Here is a 20,297-nt window from a genome sequence, read left to right as displayed (position 1 = left end):
CAAATGGTCTCAAAGCTCATTAGCAAGGAATAGGAGAACCCACATCAAATTCTCCTTTGCTCAGGAGGCTTAAGGAAACTGAACCACTTCCTCTGATACTTTTATTGCGTGGCTAATAAATAAATCTGGCAGCCAGAACAGCAGCTTTAGGATTGTGAAACACATCCAGACCCACTCCTTAACCTCATTCTGAACTCTAGCTAAAGTTAAATTTTCCAAACAATTTTGCAGAACTCAATCAAGAGCAACAACAAAAAAAGCCTCAAACATTATGATGCTACAATAAAACTTCAAGGAGGAAGTTTCTTTAATAATAAATGTACATTATCTTCCTCCTTTACAAAGGGGGGATCATGGGTATGGGACACTGAATATAGGATCAGACTTCAATGATATTGACTAATTTTGCTTTTTCTCCCTTCTCTCTTTAAAATTACTAATTACAAAGAGTTGATCAATGGGTAGTAGAGGGGGGAAAGGATATGTCTGCAAATGAAGGTCATATAAAAACACAAGCAGTCAATATATGTTTTTTAAAAGTTCAATATATGGTGAGCTAAGTGGCATGGTGGATAGAGCACCTGCCCTGGTGTCAGGAAGACCTGAGTTCAAGTCCAGCTTTACATCATTCCCAGTGGTGTGTCACCCTGGGCAAGTCACTTCATACCAATTGCTTCAAAAAAGCCAAAAAACAAATGCAATAATCAAAAAATACACTTTTAGATATGGTATGTAAGTCTCATACCTAATGTCTGTTAAAATAAGTTTGTGCTAATTTTAAAAATGACAACCATAAATGCATATTAAAAACAGTATGCAGAATCCCAGAAATATCAGTATTACAGAAATTGGGTCTGGATCCCCACCTGCTTCCCTTTTCAGTAGTATCTAGTCTTTGACATTTGCGATTGTGTTTACTAAAGAATGAAGATTTAGCTAGATTCACATAGCAATTAGGGAGAAGGGCAGTTAGAATTTTGACCACTTAATATTTTTTTTCTCTCTCCCTTCAGCAATTCTTGTTTCTGAAAACTCCTTCAAGGTTGTATGCCCACAAGGATTTCTTGGAAGTGATAAACATGAGTTGTTTCATCTGAGATTTTCTGTCTTTTCAAGTTTCAGGTTTGGCGCTTACACACTTTTGATCCAGAGAAAGACAAACAAAGTATTAGTAACAGCTCTAACTCTCTACTCAAGTTGATGGATAGAACTAGAGGAACTCCTGAATTTTCTGCCCAGAGTGCCTCTCTTTCTTCTAGCACCCTAAGGTGAAAGCAAAGAATTAGTTGTTGATTCAGTTAGAAAATGTAAGGGTTTACTTTGGGCAAGACACTGAGCTTGACGCTGGAGGAAGAAACAGATTGCTTCATCGACTATGGATATTCAATTTAGTTCAACAAACATTTATTATACCCATTCTACGAACCAGGAACTGTTCTAGGCAGTGAAATACCTGCCCTCAAGTTGTTTCCATTCTATCAGGGAAGATAACATATTCACAGACTGAACACAAGGCAAGTTAACTCGACTGGATTTCTGACCATGTTAGATGAGATTTTGAATCAGGGCTCTGATGAGAAGTAAAGAGGGCATAGTTTAAAGAGTAACAATTGAAGAGCTCTGAGAACAGATAGAACCCTAGCCTAGGTTTACGTTAGGTTACATGAGCAGCCTGGCTGAGTGCAAGAACTAAATAACATTGTCTGAAAGAGATGACTGAAGTACTTTATCACAGTAGGCTGATAGGGATGAATTGTCCTCCTTGTAAGGATGGATGATCATTAACCTCAACATTCTCTTTCCCTTAGCAGATGGAAGGACAGAGTAGCGGGTCTTAAATATATTTGTGCAATCTCAAAAACCAACTGGAGTAAAGATATGAGACACAGCAGAAAAAATTGAGACATGACATTTGACAGGAGGAATCTGGGAGCAGAGCCTCATGGGAAGAAGGAGCATCAGAGAAAAAGACTATCGGATCACTAGATATCAGCATCTTTGAATTTTTGGAGACATGAATTGTCCTTTGACATGTATCCTGGATACATATTTGCCACAAAATTGCCTTGAGCACACAGATCCTTGATGTGTGATGGCATTATTTGGGAACCCTATGTAGGTGTGCAGATTTTAAAAAGTGACCTCAAAGTTGATAGAGGTACTAGTGTATTGTTATTCTATTACCATGTTATTTCATCAAAGGTCTTTGTTTTGAATGAAGTGTGTCTTCAAGCTAACTAATGGAAGTGAATATAACCGTAGGGTCTCTTGATCTGTGGTTTGAAGAGGAGCCTAACTTCCAAAGTACCTAGAATTTGGGCTATCTTGCTAGGAGTTTATCATGGTATATAAACTTAATGGTTTATTTGTATTTTTCCAGACAACGTTTAATTGTCCCAGAATAAAAGAGGACAGCACAAACTGTACCTTATTACAAACATTTACAAAGAGTTAGAGTGTCTGTGGGATTATAAACTGAGTTCAAGAGGTACAACAAAATAACTGTGTAAACCTTTGAGTACTTAGTAGGATCCCATATACCCAAAGTGTGTTCCATTAATGCAAAATGATGACAATGATGGTAGAAATAATGGATCATGAACTTCAGGTGTGATTCACCTTGTGCTAACATGGCATTGGTCAGGAATTTCTTCCTTTAATTTGTAGAAACAGACTACGTACCTTTACAAAAAGCTGTCTGAATTTTGGCACTCCATTTCCCTGAGCTGGTGCATCTCACATCTCCCCTGGCTCCAGATAAGATGAATCCTGGGGGACAACTTAATTGACATACGGTACCAATCTTAGTCAGTCCTCTTCCACAGCTTGAAGGTTGAATGGTCACCCCTTTGGGCTTCTGAAAAGTGGGGCAATGGCGTTCTAAGGAAGATAAAGACAACAATGTTATCACAAGTATCTTATTGAAAATATCTATTTTTAAATTTTCTCTGAAAATTAAAAATCATGATTCTTGGCAAGTTTAGGGAGTAATAGTCACTGTGATAAAAGTATAATTTCATCATGAAGAATTAGAAATGTCAAAATCTTGTGAGCACAGTGCCAATATGTGTAAAATAAGTGACTGCACCCCATCAATCAACAAGCATTTGTTAAGTATTTATTATGCACCAGGTGCTATTTTCAGTACTCTAGAAGTAAGGAAAGGGAAAATATGACCCATGCCTTCAGGAAGCTCATATTTGAATGGCAAAGATAACAGAAAAGAAATATAAAATAGAACTGGAAGGTAATTTCAGAGGGAAAACACCAATGGGAGCAGGGGACAAAGTACTGGGAAAAGTCTCCTGCTGAAGGTGGAAGTTTAGCCTAGTAGTGAAGAAAACTAGAGAAACTAAGACTTGGAGGTAGGGAAGGGGAACATTCTAGATATGATGACAAGCTGGTGAAATGCAAGGAGTCATGAGGAACACCATATAGACCAACATAGTTGGATCTTGGACTACAGTAGAGAAGAGTAAAATATAAGAGGACTAGGAAGACAGGAAAGGGATAGTTTATGCAGCATTTTAAGAGGGTGGATCATCATTTTGAAGATGGTTTGCAGTCCCAAGGTATATTGTATATCATTGCATTAAATTATTTTACTTTGTTCCATTAAATCTACACACCACTGTAATACAACAGGATGCTTGATACTTATAAGTTTCCCTATACTACCTTCTCAATGTGCAAAAGAGTGGATAAACTTCTACTGGCTGTCTCAAACAGAGCTGGCTATTACTGTTCTTGGAGGGTTTGTATTCCTACATGACTCTTTATACAAGCCAAAGAGTTAGAATATCTCTATTTGATTTCATAAATATGCACTGCTAAATTGGGTTACAATTCCATCTTTAATATGTTAAAGGATATTTCCAATTAACAGATTCAACTTCATGAGTTTCTTTTCCCCCATTATATAATTACACTGTGAGTAAACTCTTCTTTCATTTCATCCTATGAATTTAATGAGGTCCATTTCACTTTGTTCTGTCGTCAGTGAAATATAATCACACATTACGGCCCTTGGTATAAGGACGACTTATAGAATCAGACTCACAGAATTTCAGAGTTGCAAGGAACCTCAGAGTTTATTTAGTCTAGAGGCAGCTAGAACATGACAGATAGACCACTAGACATAGAGTCAAGAACACATCAGTTCAAATATGTCCCAGACTCTTTCTAGCTATGCAACCATGGGAAAGTCATTTAAACTCTTGGATGAATGTCCTCATCCATAAAATGAGATAATGGTACCCATACCTTAACAAAGTTGTTGCAAGAACCAAATGAGATAGTATATGTAATATATTTCACAAACCTTAAAGTACTCTACAAATGCTATTATTGTTGGTAGTAGTATAGGATTATATTTGCATAGGATTAGTTATTGTTGGTAGAAGTATAGGATTATATTTGCATAGGATTAGTCACTACTAAGTTTTCTCTTTCTTTATGGGAAATTAACCATATCAATGCTCTGAAAACAAAGGAATGTGTTCCTTAGAAGCCATACTAATATCATCATTGTATAGAAGATGATAATGATCTGGGGCATTTTAAATGGAACCTTCAAAGATGCGACCCCCCACCCTGCAAGAATATAAAAGAGAAAAACATTGAACTAGACCCTGTATTATCGACATACGCCAAACTTGTTTACCATTTAAAATTGATGATCTCCTTCAGCATTTTCAAGTTATTGAAAAGTTGGCAGTTAAATGATATTACATTTGAAGTGAAGAATGTAAGTACTATGATTTTTTTTTTGCTCTGCCCTAGAGACTCCTGATATGTTAAAACCAAAGAACATTTAATCAAATACAAAAGTTCATTTCTTATCTCTCCCTGTCCTTTGAATAGTTGTAAATTTTTGAATGCTTCATAAATTCCTCCTAGCTCCAGCCAAGATTGTGGAATCTTAGAACTCTTTATCTGGGGAAATGATATATTATCAATAAGTTCAAGAAGGGTCACCATGAAGTTGATAGAGACTGAAAGTTGTTTTCCCTTTACCAGGCTGAGTCAACAACACCCATTTCTAAGTGGCCATAAAATAACAAATCAATTTTTACCAAAAGCATTCATTCAAGCTAACATGGCTGAGCAAATTATTCTTAACTTTTATAAAATATCTCCAGGAGTAAAAGAGTTTACAAAAACATCAGAGTACACTGATTATGCCAAAATTAGAAGACATTAAAGGCATAATATTATTGCCAACTAGTGTTGCCATTAGGTACACAACGAGTCAAACCCATAAGAAAACAAAGTACAAAATGTCAACCCCAAAGAATTCACCCAGGGAGTATGATAGAAAAGAGAGATGGAAAGAATGAGTAAATCTGGATGTGAACTGGGTACTCTTTTAAACTCTTTCAAAGTGTTATCAGACTCCTTAAAAACCCATGCTCATTTCTATAAAGCATTTTCTACCTAGGAATGCTTCATCTATGTCATAAATCACAGGACTTTTATCTGTACATATTTTATTCATTGAATCATAGCATTTTGATACCTACATGTCACTATAAGCCTCTTTAAAAAACAAAATTCCTCAATCAGGAAGTTGTATTATAAGGTCATAGAATAAGAGACAGAAGGGGCTTTCACCTGGTCTAAAGAACCTGAGGTTCAGAGGAATTAAGTTCTTTACCCCAAATCATCTAGGCAAGTTGTAGAATCAGGAATTGAACCCAATCCTCTGACTCCAAAGACAGCACTTCCCCCACTGTATCACGCTATGGTTTTTACCCACTTTATACTATGATTTTAAAGTGACTTCCACTGAGCATTTCTTAAAGTGGCTATTGTCCTTTCACACTGAGTATCCATAGATTGCTTGCAGAAGAGCAAGTATGCTTTAACTGGACCTTATTTGGACCTGTATCCCATCACACCAGTGTAGGTTTTAGGGGAAGGGAAGAAGCATTTACGAGCCTACTCTGTGCCAGCACTGTGCTAAGTGCTATGCAAATATTACTTCATTGGATCTTCAAAACAACTTGGGGGGGGGGGAAGAATTATTATAATTCTTCCCATTACACAGCAGAGAATACTGAGGCAGACAGAGGTTAAGTGCCCAGGGTCACATAGGTTGTGACTTACCTGGAGTCACCCCCACCTACATCATCAGCTATACTACCTCTTTTTGGCAAGGATGCTGAAAACACCATGTTTGTACATTTAAGTAATTTGTTTATCCAGGAATCTTGGTCAAGCAGTTTTAGGATAGTTATAATAATACAACAGCTAGTATTTGTATAATATCTGAAGACTAGCAAAACACTTTACAAATATTATTGTGTCTGAGTTCACAAGAACCCTGGGAAGTGGATGCTATTATTAGCCTTCCTATTTCTCAGATAAGGGAACTAGGGCAACAGAGGTTAAGTGACTTTCCCAGGGTCACACAGCTAGCAAGTGTCTGAGGCTGGATTTGAATTCAGGTCTTCCTGACTCTAGGTCCAGTGCCCTATCCAGTGAACTGAACTTGGAACCATGGGTTGAAGTTACAAAGAGTCAGAGTTCAGCTACATGTAAAACACAGAACAAAATTCTTCCTAACCATTAGAATTATCTAAAAGTTGAATGGCTTGCCTTTTAAAGTTGGTAGCTGTCCCCTCCCTCAAGAATAGGTTAAGTGACCACTTATGGGGGATGCTATAGGAGAGGGTATTATTGTTTTTTAGGTATAGGTTAGGCTCGATGCCCTCTTAGTATGTTTCCATTCTGAAATTCTATTATTTTGAACATGAGTACTAGTAATATGAATTGAAATAAAGGCACTGTGAAAGATAATGAGACTGATTCCAAAAGCTATCCCCCCAAATCAACCTCATTACTTTCTTGTAATTACATCTTGAACCTATGAATAATGCTAAAATGGTATAACTTGAAACTTTTTAATAGGTATTCTAGAATATATCTAAATTAAGGAGTATCTCTTGTTTTGTCAAGCCAAGTTAATAGGTACTTATTAGTAGTACTGTGCTATGCCTGGGGAAACAAAGAAAGGCAAAAGAGAAAACAAAAAGAAATTCTACACTTTGTATCCATGGAGGTACAAAGGCAAACAAACAAATAAATCGCTGCTCTCAAGGTTATGAAGATTTTTAAAAGCGAGAGAATTTTAAATTTGATCTTGGAGGTAATAGGGAGCCACTGGAGTTAATTGAGCAGGGTAGGGGTGATATAGTCGGGCATGTGCTTTGATTAACTGAGTGGAGGACAGACTGGAATAGGAAGAAATTTGAGGAAGGAAGACAAGTTAGCTTGCTATTACAATGGTTTTGTATACTTTATCATTACAATATTTTGCATACAGTCTCTTACACATATTAAGTACTTAATAAATACTTAATGAATTGAATTGAACTGAATTCATAACCTTGAGTGTTTCAGAGTGTTAAACCTACTTTTCAAATATAGAGATAGTTATAACTTCTTGAGATTCAATGACATTTATAAAAGCTTTGCTTCATTGTTATGTTTTACAGACTTGGAGGTAGAAACGTCTTGGATGCCAATAGAATTGTTTTTATTTGCTAACTAAAATACAAAATCTCTTCTTTTTTACTATAAAATTTTCTTTTAAATATTTACTTTGTGTCCACCATGGCAACCGTACTCAGAATAATCTACTCCTGTAAAGAAACACAATTTAACACAGAAATAACAACTACATATTTCCAGTAGGAATAAAGCTATTTTTGCAAGCTTTCTAGCTTTGTCATGAAATGTACATTTGATCTATGCAGAGACGTCAACTACAACTTTGCTGTAATGTCTACTCTCACCTCTAACTAATATCAAGGTGGGTTTATTGGCAAGGTAGTGTGGTACTGTGGGAAAAGACCTCAGTTTCGAATTAGTAGTTACCTGCGTTCAAATCTTGATCTTCCACTTAACATTTATGTGACCCCTGTCAAGACACTCATTCATTCTGGGTCTTTTTTTTTTTTATCATTTATAAAATGAGAGAGTTGGCAGGAAAATAATATATGCAATTGTAAGAATATTTTATTAGACTACATATCATCTAATATATGCACTGATCATAATAATAGACTATAATAATAGTCTAACAATATAACTAGGTGCTGCAGTGGATAGAATGTTGGACCTGAAGTCAGAAAGACTCACCTTTGTGAGTTTAAATCTGGCCTTATACATTTGCTAGCTGTGTGGCCCTAGACAAGTCACTTAACTCTGTTTGCCTCAGTTTCCTCACCGTAAAATGATCTGGAGAAGGAAATGGCAAACTACTCCAGTGTCTTTGCCAAGAAAACCCTAAATGGGGTCACAAAAAGTCAGACTCTACTGAAACTAGTGAACAAGTATAAGATTTAGAGGTGGGAGGGACTCTCAAACATTATCTATTTGAAATCTCTTTGAAGTCTGGAGAAATTGAGACTTTTCCAAGGTGATATGTATTGAATGGCAGAGCCAGGATTGAATACCAGTCATCCTATATCTATAGGCAAATTTAATAGTGTACTAAACCACTGTCTAGGTTCCCTTACTCTCAAACCTCATACACATATGTAGAGTAATAATTGGTTCCATGTCCTTGTTAATTAATGAAAACTATGAATTGATGGTTTCATAAACCTTGTGTTTCTCTGGAACACTATCAAAAATTTGCTTACATTCTTGAGTTTATAAGATTTGGCAAGATGCATATTTTGAAATTTTTGGAGGCGATCACATACAGTGACTCATTCATTTTGGAAATTTTGCTTTGAATTTATAAATTTCTTTACTCTATTAAATGTCATGTGGTTATCTAGTACATCAGAATAAAAGTCAACTATTCTAATGTTATGTGCTTTGAGGTTGCTGTCATTTATCATATGTCTAAACCTGACAGAATATAATAAACTAGTATGAAGTAAGACAGAGGTTGGGACCTAGAGTCAGAGAATAAAAACAGGAGCCAGACACTAAAAAACAAAATTATTGCTCATAATCTGTGTAAGAGAAAGGCCAGTGATCAAAGGGAGAACTGAAATGAATTGAACTGAATTCAACAAATATATGTCAAGCACCAATTGTGTGCAAGATATTATACAAGACACTGAAAATACAAAGATAGATGTAACCAAGGCCATAAGCGCACCTGCAGTAGATACTAATGTTTCCAATAGGAGGAAAGGAACGTTGGCTTCATAACTCTAGAACTGGAAGGACCTTCAAAGGTCATCTAGTCCAACCCTCTAATTTTACATATGAGTATGGGGTCCAGAGCAGTTCATTGATTTTGCCTAAGGTCACCCAGGTAGTGTCAGAAGTGACTCATGCATACCTTGCCTCTAAATCAGAGGCTCCTCACCTGGGCTATGTGAATCTGTGTATATTTTTTAAAAAGTATTTTGATAATTGCATTTTAAAATAACTGGTTTTCTTTGTGATCTAATGTATTTTAAGTATTTCAAAACATTATTTTGAGAAGTCCATCATAAAAATACACTAGAATGACTAGCCTGAATAATTAGGATTGAGGTGGTAGATAGAGTACCATATTGGAAAGAGGAGAAGTGGAATGCTCAATCTGCAGAAATTGGGTGATAACTGGGTTACATTGAGGGGTACACAGCTTCTAGGAACCAGGGGATGATACTCTCACTGCCCTCCATCTTTGTCAGTCTGGAGTATTGTTTCCACTTGAGGAAGGGCATTTATAAACTGGAAGCATCCAGGATGACAAAGGGCTGTAAGTCCATATCACATGAAGATCAGTTGAAAGGACGAATGATGTTTAAGCCTGTAGAGGAGAATACTGGGAACTGGGGGTAGGGACTAGGGTCAAAAGTGAGGAGATATTGCTGTTTTCAAGTATTTAAAAGTCTTGCTCTGGTCAATCCAGAATGGTTAGTGGTATTGCAACATTAACATGAGAAATCATAAGGTCAAGGCAGGGTATGAACACAAGTTAAACAAAGGTGATAAGCCAGAGGATAAAATATAGAGGAAGACCACAGACCAAGTATTAAAGTCAATGAGAAAGTTGAAAGAATGGCCAAGAAATGTGGTAGATTACAACAACTACGGAAAAAAAGGACACAAACAGATGGGATATTATTCAAAAGAGGATCATTTAAGTATCTTCATAGAGGAATGGTCAAGTTGTAGTCATGAGAAGTAGATTATAACAACTCCTCAGGAGGTTGAGGGAGGGAGATAGAGGAATAAAGAATAACTTGCATTAGAGAAGGTTATATTGGATAAGGTATTCATGGGGAAAATCAGATTTCTGTTCAAGCAAAAAATTGGAATGTTAGTTGAAAAGGTCAAGGATATAGAGGAGTTTGTTGAGAATAAATCAGGAGGAATTAGCTAAAAGAGGGATGAACTAGATCATAGTGTGATTGGGGAGGAATAAAATGGATGAGAGTGAAGATTAAGGCCTGGTGTGTGGGCTCTAACTTAAGCATGGAGAATGAATCACTAGATTTAGGGAACTAATAAAATAGACCGACAGATGAGATAGCTTGCTCTTTCTGTACTTAAAGAATAAAGGAAAATTGCAAAAAAAACCCCAAAACCAAAACAATACCCCAAGCCAAAAAACTGAAAGCTGAATGTCTACCAGTAGGGAAATTTTCAAATAAAAAACTGAGATTCAAAAGAAGTGCTATAATACAATTCAAATTGACAAGTAAAAGAAATAGGGAAACATGCCTCTAAAATCATTTAAAGTGAAAAAATCGGATGTTAATAGACTGACTAACCACATAAAAGGAAAATGGAACAGAAACAAATGTACAAAGAAATTGGAGGGAGACTTAGGGGGAGTAACTGAAGCTGTCATGACATTTTATTTCTAGAAATTTATTTGATCAAATGTAAACACTTGCAGAGTTACTTTGTCTTGATGCTTAATTTTAAGTTCACAGTAAATAATTTTAAAAGAAAAATAGAGGCATTCCCATGCCTGGGTGGCTAGAACCCATTACTCATTTCTAGACTCATTTCTTGGCTTGTGAATTTTTATAAACTTTCAATGCTATATAAGGTGAGACTTGGCAGGGGAATGGGTGGTCGGGGAGAGGTTAGGCTTGTGATTTCCTAAACTCACCTATAATAAGGGGAGGGTAGGCATGAGAGATACTGAAATCTTAACATGACAAAGCATGAGGTCAAAGCCATTTAAGAAAACAAATGAAACAACAGCAAGGGAAATAGATAGGGAGAGACTGGTCCATGGATCACCATAAGGGCAAAGAGTAGGCTTTGTAGAGAACTGCTGGGAGAAACATTCCTTCTCCCAATACTGATCACTACCTTTTCTGCAACAAATAGTCTTAGATAGTTGCCTATGTAAATTATTGCTACTACGTTCTTGGGAAGCCATCTGGAATAACATTTTTGGATGTTTCCCTTTGGTTGGCAACTGGCCATTCCATGATGTGTCTCTGCTGCTGAAACTAAATTGTGAATAAGAATCTCGCTCTGCCAAACTAAGATTAGTTGTGGTTTTTTTTTTTTCCTGTAATTCCCATGACACTTTGATATCTGGTCTGACTCCATGGTGGCTAATGACAATTTCAGGCATACATTTAAAAAATGATCCCTTTAACTCTTAGGGGAATTTCTTTATGATCACTTTATGATCAGACCATTATTTGTTTGCCTCCTTACGTATATTAATAAAGATTCTAAGTATATAGTCAGAGAATCTTACACTTTTCCAGGAGTGAATTATCAGCCAATTCTTTTTACCATCCAATGCTCTTCCTCCTTATTTTCTCTCCTATTTTATATTTTATACCACTTTACATTCTTCAGAGCCTGACACAAAGTTCTAAACATAAGGCAGCTAGGTTGCACAGTAAAGAGACAATTGAGTTCAAATTATACTGTTAAGTCCTGGAGGACAGGCACTGTCTTTTTTGCCCCGTTGTATCCATGGTACTTAGAACAGTGCCTAGCACATAGTAGCTACTCAATAAATGTTTACTGAATGAATGAAATCAAGCTGCAGTTGCTTATATAGCATAACAAGTACAGCCTTCGTGATTTTCGGTAAGTTAGATAACATCTGCCTGCCCCATTTGCTAAGCAGTGTGGATAGAGAGCCATTTTTTGAGTCAGATCTGAGTATGAATATTGACTCTAACACATACCAGTTACCTGAACTCAGGTAAGTTACTTAACTTTTCAGTGCCCTCAGGCAAATCTCTAAGGCCATAAATTAGAGGCAGTTGATAATGTGCATCAGGAGAAGGTGTTTTCACCCTTGCAAGTCCCTACTAAAAATCATTGGTTGAGATTTCCCCTAACCTCAAAAAACAAAAAATCCTTTCATACAGTACTTTAAGGTTTACAAAAATACATTAATCTTATTTTTTCCTCACAACAATACTCTAGAATTAAATACTAGAGGTATTATTCTCATTTTATGGAGGAGGAAACTGAGGCAGACAAAAGTTACTTGTCCTGGGTCTCAAAGAATCCAGGGCAAAATTTGGGCCCAGGATTTTCTGACTGTAAATACAGCTTTCTATTTCCTGCATTCAGGGACAAATGAGGAAATTTCCATCCAAAAGAGCTGTAATTAGGATTTGGCTTAAATAATGGTGAAAAAGAATATATTTACTTTATATAGGCATGTAAGTATATACCAGTCTTAGAAATATACCTAGGCTTTTCTCTTGCAGGGATCTGATTGTGGTTCATTTGAGCATTCCAATAGGACAGTGATACTAGAAATGGTATTCTAGTAAAACATTTAATCTTGCTTTCACAGCAACAATTAATTTTAGATGTGTTCCCTAGCAAGGTTATTGGTATAATACATTTTTCTTCATTGTTGATATGTTTATCATTGTTATTACATAACTGTAGTCTCTCTGTCTGGGTCATTTCTGGACTGGAGAAGTTCTTTCCGTTTGAAATAGTTCTTCCTATTAAAATTAGCTTTTCCTAATGGATTACAAATGGGTTTTACCTAATGTCTATTTAAATGTAGTATAAATAGTTCAAACTTTTGCATTATGGCTTATAATCTAAATAGTAAGAAAAGAGATTGATCTTTGTCAGAATGAACTGTGTGAGTATAGCACATGTCTACAAATACCTGCCTTTAAAGCATTTTGAGGAAAATATAAATAATTCATATTCATATGATTTAGCATATACATATATATGCAGTATAATCCCACATTTTAGAATAATTTACAAGCAAACTCATTGCAGAGTTTGCTTTGCCACCTGTGATGTGCAACCAATTGATGGCTTTAATCTATGATGCCTAACACTGGCATTTTTTGGAAATACTTTCAAACTTATATCTACTTATATCTAAAGATAATTGCTTTCCTTTTATGATTATACATCATAAAATATGTGAATAATATGCCTTTAAATGTACATCCGGTGAAACTGGGGCAATGATCTAGTGGGAAAAAGAAGAGGAAAAGGTTAGGCTTTTTCATGCTGTATTTGGGACTGAGATGTCATCTTACAATCACTGTGCTAGGGGCAAGGGAGATAAAATACGTTAGGCATAGTCTATGATATTGAGGGGTTAAACAACTTTGGAGGCCATTGTTGAGAAGGAAATAAAAGTTTCTACTAACTTCACACAGCGTTCTTTCCATTATACAAGATGTCCCTAAAGTCTTAATGCAGGTTTAAGGTATTAAAGCTAACACTTAATAAATTTAAGTTATTAAAATTTTAAATTGCACTAAGACTTTGGGGATACCATATACTTTGTAAAGCATATTTTAAAATTATTATATAGTATCCACTATGTGCCAGGCAATGTGCTAAGTGCTTTACAAAAATTATCTTATTTGCCAGTTTCAAGTAACATATGCAGGGGTGTGCTCGTAGATGTTTAACAACTGGCTCTCTGGGAAGAAAATATATGCATGGTACATTTTTTTAAAGTTTAATCTGTATTTTTAAAGTGTTCTTCATCTTTTTCTTAAGTCTGAGCACCCAATAAAACAACAAATCAAGCCTTGATTTGAGGTGTTTGCACAACACTACACTTATGTATGTACAAGGAATAATGAATCCACAAAAACTTATCACCTACTCACTATGTGCTGGGAATTGTGCTAAGGACTTTGGATACAGAGCAAGGCAAAAACAGTCCCTGTCCTCAAGGAGTTTACATTATAATGGAAAAGGCAGCATGGGAATAAATAGGCAATACAAGATACAGATGAAATTGATGGAAAGTGCACTAATTTTTATTCTAGGTGGAAAAGTGAGGGGTTTGAGGAATGCATTTCTCCTTTCTCTAGACTATCAGAGAAGTGTGCTTTGAAAGAATATAAGAACATTTTCAAGGAGGAAATGAAGAAAAACACTATGCAGAGGCAGACAGCAGAACTAGTTTATATCAAAAAGCTGGGAGTGTAAAACAACGTCACACAGAAAGAACTAAAAAACGACCCAAGTTAGACCCAAGTAACAGACCCGAGTTTACCCCTGCAAAGGGGGAAGCCAGACCATTTAAGGAGGAAGCAGCATGTTGTACTCCAAGGAATGATCCAGAGATGCTAGCAGGTGAGAAGGGATCCACTAAGGGCTAGAGGAAGAAAAGTAGAATGGTGTTTGGTGACTCCTGAAAAGTAAAGGGGTAGCTACTGATAAAACAACAGAAATGCATATTATCTCTTTGGGACGTACACGTGGGGCTTGATGGTGAACATTCTAAGACTTGACAGAATTATTGATTTGTTTGTGAACAAATAACACAACAGGTTAAAAAAAAAGCATTGCTAAAAATTATGGAATCCTCTTAAAAGTTTTAAAGTCACAGGTGGAATTTTTCCATGACTCTTGCCACCTGGAGACTGAGGGTTCTGAGGAGAAAGGTGAATCTGATATGTAAAAATTTGGCTAAGGGGGCAGCATCTCAGAATGAGATCTATACTTTTGGACCATGGCTTTTAAAAATAAATCAAATGATTAGTTCTTGTCTAGGGATGGACCACAGCTAAGAAGGGACAGTAAGAACATATTTGCCTGCCTACAGTTTTGCAAATGTGATCCTGAGGGCTTTACAGTGAAAAGGGAGAGGGAAGGAGACAACTGCCTCGCCCGGTAGAGTAAAAGAAAATAGTTACAAACCAAAAAGAATAGTAGACTAGAGGACCATTAATTAATAAGAGCTAATATTCCAGACACATAAACAAAATTCATGGCCTCAGACACCAACATAAAAATTCACAAAGTAAGGGGGATAAACAGGATGAACTAGAGATCTTAATACAGGAGGGAAGTTAGAACTCACAGCTTTGGCACATATGGCAACAATAGGATTCTAGAAGAATACATCTTATTCTAAAGGAGCAGGATAGCTCAAAGAGGGAGTAGAGGATCATTTTATATTACAAAGTTATATGCATGTGAGAAGTACAGAAATAAGAAGTGACAGAGTGTGTGTATTGTGGTTAATGGAAGAAGAAACAAGAGTGATGTTGTAGTATGCTACAAAGTATCCGTATAGATAGAGAACTGACAAAGAGTTTGGGAAATAGACCACAATTTGGAACAGAGGCATAATATTGTAGTGACTGGGGGACCTCGACTATCTGGATATCTGCGGAAGTCCTCTAACAAAAAGTAGCTGAAAAAATTTGTGATTTGCCATAATGATAATTTCATACCCTAGATACCATAGAAGCAATAAGGGAATTGTTACTCTGGATCTTAGAAGAAGGAAGGAGAAATCATGGGGACCTTGGGGAGAAAGGACAACTTCATTGTAGAGTTCAGGATAGAGGAGAGCAAAGCTGATTATTGTATACAGCCCAAGTTTGGGTAAAGATTCAGCAGATAAAATTACAGTATCCAGAGGCCCAATATTCTTTAGAAGTCAGTCAAAGAGAGATATGAAACTCTAAGGAGTGAAATTCTAAAGATACAGGCAGATATGATTCTGATGAGGAGGGGGAGAAGGAGCTGCCAATAGTACCCATAATGTAGAGTTGGGAAAGATCTTAGAGGACAGCTAGTCCAATACACTTATTTTTTTAAGATGCAAAAAATGAGACTAAAAAAGATCAAGTAACTGACTCAAAGTCATACAGGTAGTAAACACTACAACCAGGATTTGAATCTATGCCTTCTGAATCCAAAGTACTCTTTCCATTATAATACACTGCCTGCCATAAAGACACATATTTATTTGCAGAGAGAGAATGCATTAATCAACTCAGATTTTTTTAAACATAGAAAACATGTAAGTATAGATAGGTAAATGAATGGGATTTAATTTTTAAAAGTGTTATCTGGTTTATTTTATTTTTAAAATTTTAAATTTTCTTTTATAAAAAGCAAAAGAAAGTTTCTTTTAGAAAAGAATATTTGCTTCAAATCTATGTCAAGAATAAAGTACTAATACTTTAAAGGCATTTTTTCCCCTGTCCTACCTTGGTCTCTGGGGAGATCAGGCTCAGACTTAGCATTGTTTCTACATAGCACTTGTCCCATAAACTCATGTGTAAATGAGACATAATTCCTGGATGAGGCCTTGTACTGCTAGGCTAGGACTGGTTCTGTAAGAATGATATATACAAAAACTCATAAAGAGCCAAGGTTAGAATACCAAGGGAGACAAAGAAGGTGTTTTTTTTGTTTTCTTTTACATAAGTTGAGGACAAGAGGAAGTTCAAAGAAGGGTCTGTCTGGTGTTCAGAGAGGCTAGGATGATTATAATTTAGAAAACCAAATATTAACATTATCTATGTTCTATTGTATTTTATTAAGTATTTCCCAAGTAACAGCCCAGTGGGACATGTGTTTTGACACTTCTGCCTTAGGAGACTGAAAGAATATTGCTATGTGCAACTGCTGAGCATCTGTCACTGACCTTTGAAAGTCTGACAAGAACAGGAAATCTTGTAGGGCAGATTTTGCCCTAATTAGGGCAGATTCTGCAATTTATAGACCAGTATGCTTAACTGCTAGAAAGATTAAAGGGTTAGCTAGCTACCATTTAGAAAGGGACCCAATCATCATGGAAACTCAGGATGACTTCATGAACAACAGATCATACCAAAATAAAGTAACTTACCCTGTAGATTGCAATAACAAGGGGATCCTGTAGACATAATAAAAGTGTTTTCCTATCACCATAACCCTGTGAGGCAGGAGGCATTTGTGTTATCGCTTCCATTTCACAGATAAGAACACTAAGGTTTTGAGAGATTAAATTACTTGCCCAGTCATTTAGCTAGCTCGAGAGCTGAAATGTGAACACAGGTCTCTCTTGACTAAAGTGCAGAGAAATATTTTGCACTCTACAGCATACTTAGATGTAGTATACTTATTTTACATTTTGAGATTTGTTTATCCCTAAATTTTTATAACATACTTAGACATTTCAGTAAAGTATTTGAAAGTCATGCTATTTTTTAAACAAAGTTGAGAGATATGGTTAGATGACTGTACAATTAGGAGTATTCAGGAATTTGCTGATTCAGTCCAAAGACCTATCATTAGTAGGTCAGTATCAACTTGGAGAGAGGTCTCTGTGGGAGTTCACCAAGGAGCCACACTTGGTTCTGTGCTGTTAAGTATTTTTAGCCAGTGATTCTGATCTAAGCATAGTTGGCCTGCTTATCCACTGATGATGTTAAGCTAGAAGGGACAGTTAACATGTTGCGTGATGGAGTCCACATCCATAAAACATTTCGAATAATTAAAAAAATGGGCCAAATCTAATAAAATTTAATTCAAATGGAATAAATTTAAAGTTCTACATCTGAGTTAAAAAAATTAGCTTCATACTTATAGTTTAGGATAAGCATGACTAGCCAACAGTTTCTATGAAGAAAGATGTAGGGTTTGGGGGTTATCTTTTAGTTTTTTTGTCATTCAGTTGTTCAGTCATGTCTAACCCTATGGGGTTTTCTTTTTTTTTTTTTTTTTATTAAACTTTTACCTATGGGGTTTTCTTGGCAAAGATCCTAGAATACCTTGCCATTTTCTTCTCTGGCGAATTAAGGCAAACAGATTAAATGACTTGCCTAGGGTCACATAGCTAGTAAGGCTGAATTTGAACTCCAGTCTTCCTGATTCCAGATCCAGCACTTTATCCACTGAGCCACCTAGCTGCTCAAGTCATTAATTGTTGTTGTTCAGTTTTTTTCAGTACTATCCAACTCTTTGTGTCTCCATTTGGGGTTTTCTTGGCAAAGATACTGGAGTGTTTTGCCATTTCCTTCTCTAATTCATTTTATAGATCAGGAAAATGAGGCAATCAGGATTAAGAGACAGGGTCACACAGCTAATAAGCGTCTGAGGCTGGATTTGAACTCAGTCTTCCCGATTCCAGACCCAGCACTTTATCCACTGCACCACCTAGCTGCCTCTGGAAGTTTAATGGACTTCAAATTCCATATGAGGCAATGTGATGTAAGAACCAAAAAGGCTACAGTTTTCCTAGGTTGCATCAAAAGAGGCAAAGTATTCTGAACAAGAGAAATAATCGTTCTGTTCCACTCTGTCTTAGTAAGACCATACAGAAATACTATGGTCAGAGAACATTTTGTAAAGGTATCCATCCCAAATGGTTGAAATAAAACTTTGGTGCTTTATGAGAGAAACATCACTTGGAAAATTCACTTATGCAGAACAACAAATATCTTGTCCCTCAGTTATTCCAGGCAAATTAAACATTATGTTACATATCCTAAATACCTATATACAGGCAGTTACAAATTCCAGCTTTGTATATAACCTAATTTTTTGTGAGTTGTGTTTGAGGGTGAGGTCATCACAAGAAAACACTGGATTACAACAGATGTAAACAAAGTAGTTTACGGATTGAAAACTTACCCACACATCGGGGTTCTATCCCATCCCACTGGGAATTTCCTTGACAAGTGAGTCTGGGACTCCCTTCTAGTCTGTAGCCCTCATCACAGGTTATCAAGCATACTGTCCTGTATAATGTTTCACCAGATGTACAACTGATCTCACCATTCTCAGGTTTGCGAAGTTGAGGACATGTTCGAACTGCAAAATAAGGAACGAAATGGACTTTAGTTTAACTAAATAAATTCAAGAATGACAATTACATTGCTACTTAAATTTCCATAACACATCTTAAAGAAATAACATGGTGTTGCTAATATTTTAGAAAATGTAGAAGTGAAAGGCTTTTTCAAACTTTGATTTCTTTCACACTTAAAAATACATGTAAGTCACTGATGTACTAGTAAGGAAGCCTAAGTGTGTCACTAGTTTTCTGAATTACTTCATATTTCTGAATTTATTTCTGCATGCAAGGCTATAGTTAATTTGAAGGCCACTGAGGCTTTGACCCAGGGGAAGCTATCCACACATGCCAATGGCAATCTTTCCAGTCTACACCCTGAGTGCCTCCCTGTGCTCTCTCAGCCTGTTCCAAAGACACCGCTTTGAAGCATAAATGATGATAGTTCATATTAAACTTAGCTGAACGTGCTTTCCCACCCTTTTTAAAAATTCACTGAACACACTATAATTTCAATGGTTGCATTATGGTTTAGAAGAACTTAGGATGCAGCCTTGGGATCTTGTGAGTCAGTTTTACAAGAAATTAAATAATACTACAGCTGAAATGGAACAGGGCAAAACAAGAGAAATTGAGTCTTTTAAATCTACCATCTGTTTTAGTGTAGGTCCTTGGATGAGTTCCCCAAAGCGGTTGAAGTGAGTTAATTTTACCAAATGACTGGCAGTGCTAATGGGGGAGGCAAACCACCAGGCTCTTTCCAACTAGTGTCAAAACATGGAAAATTTGGCATCGTTCAATAATTTTCCCAGTAGTTATTACATAAATAACCGAGAAGCACATTCTGTAATGTGATGGGAAATGTGAAACAAGGAAACCATGCGTCTTTCCAAAATGCACAAGAATGCCAAATTCCTCAGGTCTTAATCATGCAAATAATATCTGCAGGGGTCAAAATAACCCAGGTATAGGTTACACAGTATTATCCCAATCAGCTTAATTTTACCAAGTCACTGTAACCAAATTCCATTATAACATCCCCAACCCTGCAATAAGGACATAATCCACGGAGTCCCTTAGAGGTATACATTTATGATTCTAGGACCCTCAAATGATTTTAGACTAATCATTAAGCTCCTACTGTTTGCAGAGAATTGCACCAGAAAATGTTTGTTTTTTTCCAAAAATCACACGTTTATTAAACATCTACTATGGCATTGAGGTTATGAAAAGTGAGACAGTATCTGACTTCAGGGATTCTCCCTGCAGGATACAGCATGTTCACAGTTGAAAAAATAAAGGATATGTACCCCTCAAAATCACCACAAGA

General features: G+C 36.3%; 1 protein-coding gene across 3 annotated transcripts in view; it reads right to left on the bottom strand.

Annotated features, from left to right (window-relative positions):
• SVEP1 (sushi, von Willebrand factor type A, EGF and pentraxin domain containing 1) overlaps nt 1–20,297 on the bottom strand; it is a 321,762-nt gene that overhangs the window by 158,291 nt on the left and 143,174 nt on the right. For all 3 annotated transcript variants that reach the window (XM_072610622.1, XM_072610615.1, XM_072610607.1), the window contains exons 6-7: nt 18,808–18,987; nt 2,683–2,880 (exon numbers count right to left, since the gene is read on the bottom strand). In XM_072610622.1, coding sequence (XP_072466723.1) covers nt 2,683–2,880; nt 18,808–18,987 — 378 coding nt within the window. The remainder of the gene's footprint in view (nt 1–2,682; nt 2,881–18,807; nt 18,988–20,297) is intronic.

Source organism: Notamacropus eugenii, chromosome 1, assembly GCF_028372415.1.
Source record: "Notamacropus eugenii isolate mMacEug1 chromosome 1, mMacEug1.pri_v2, whole genome shotgun sequence".
Taxonomy (NCBI): domain Eukaryota; kingdom Metazoa; phylum Chordata; class Mammalia; order Diprotodontia; family Macropodidae; genus Notamacropus; species Notamacropus eugenii.
The sequence above is the reverse complement of the archived record's forward strand: the minus strand, read 5'-3'. Positions and strand labels throughout refer to the sequence as shown.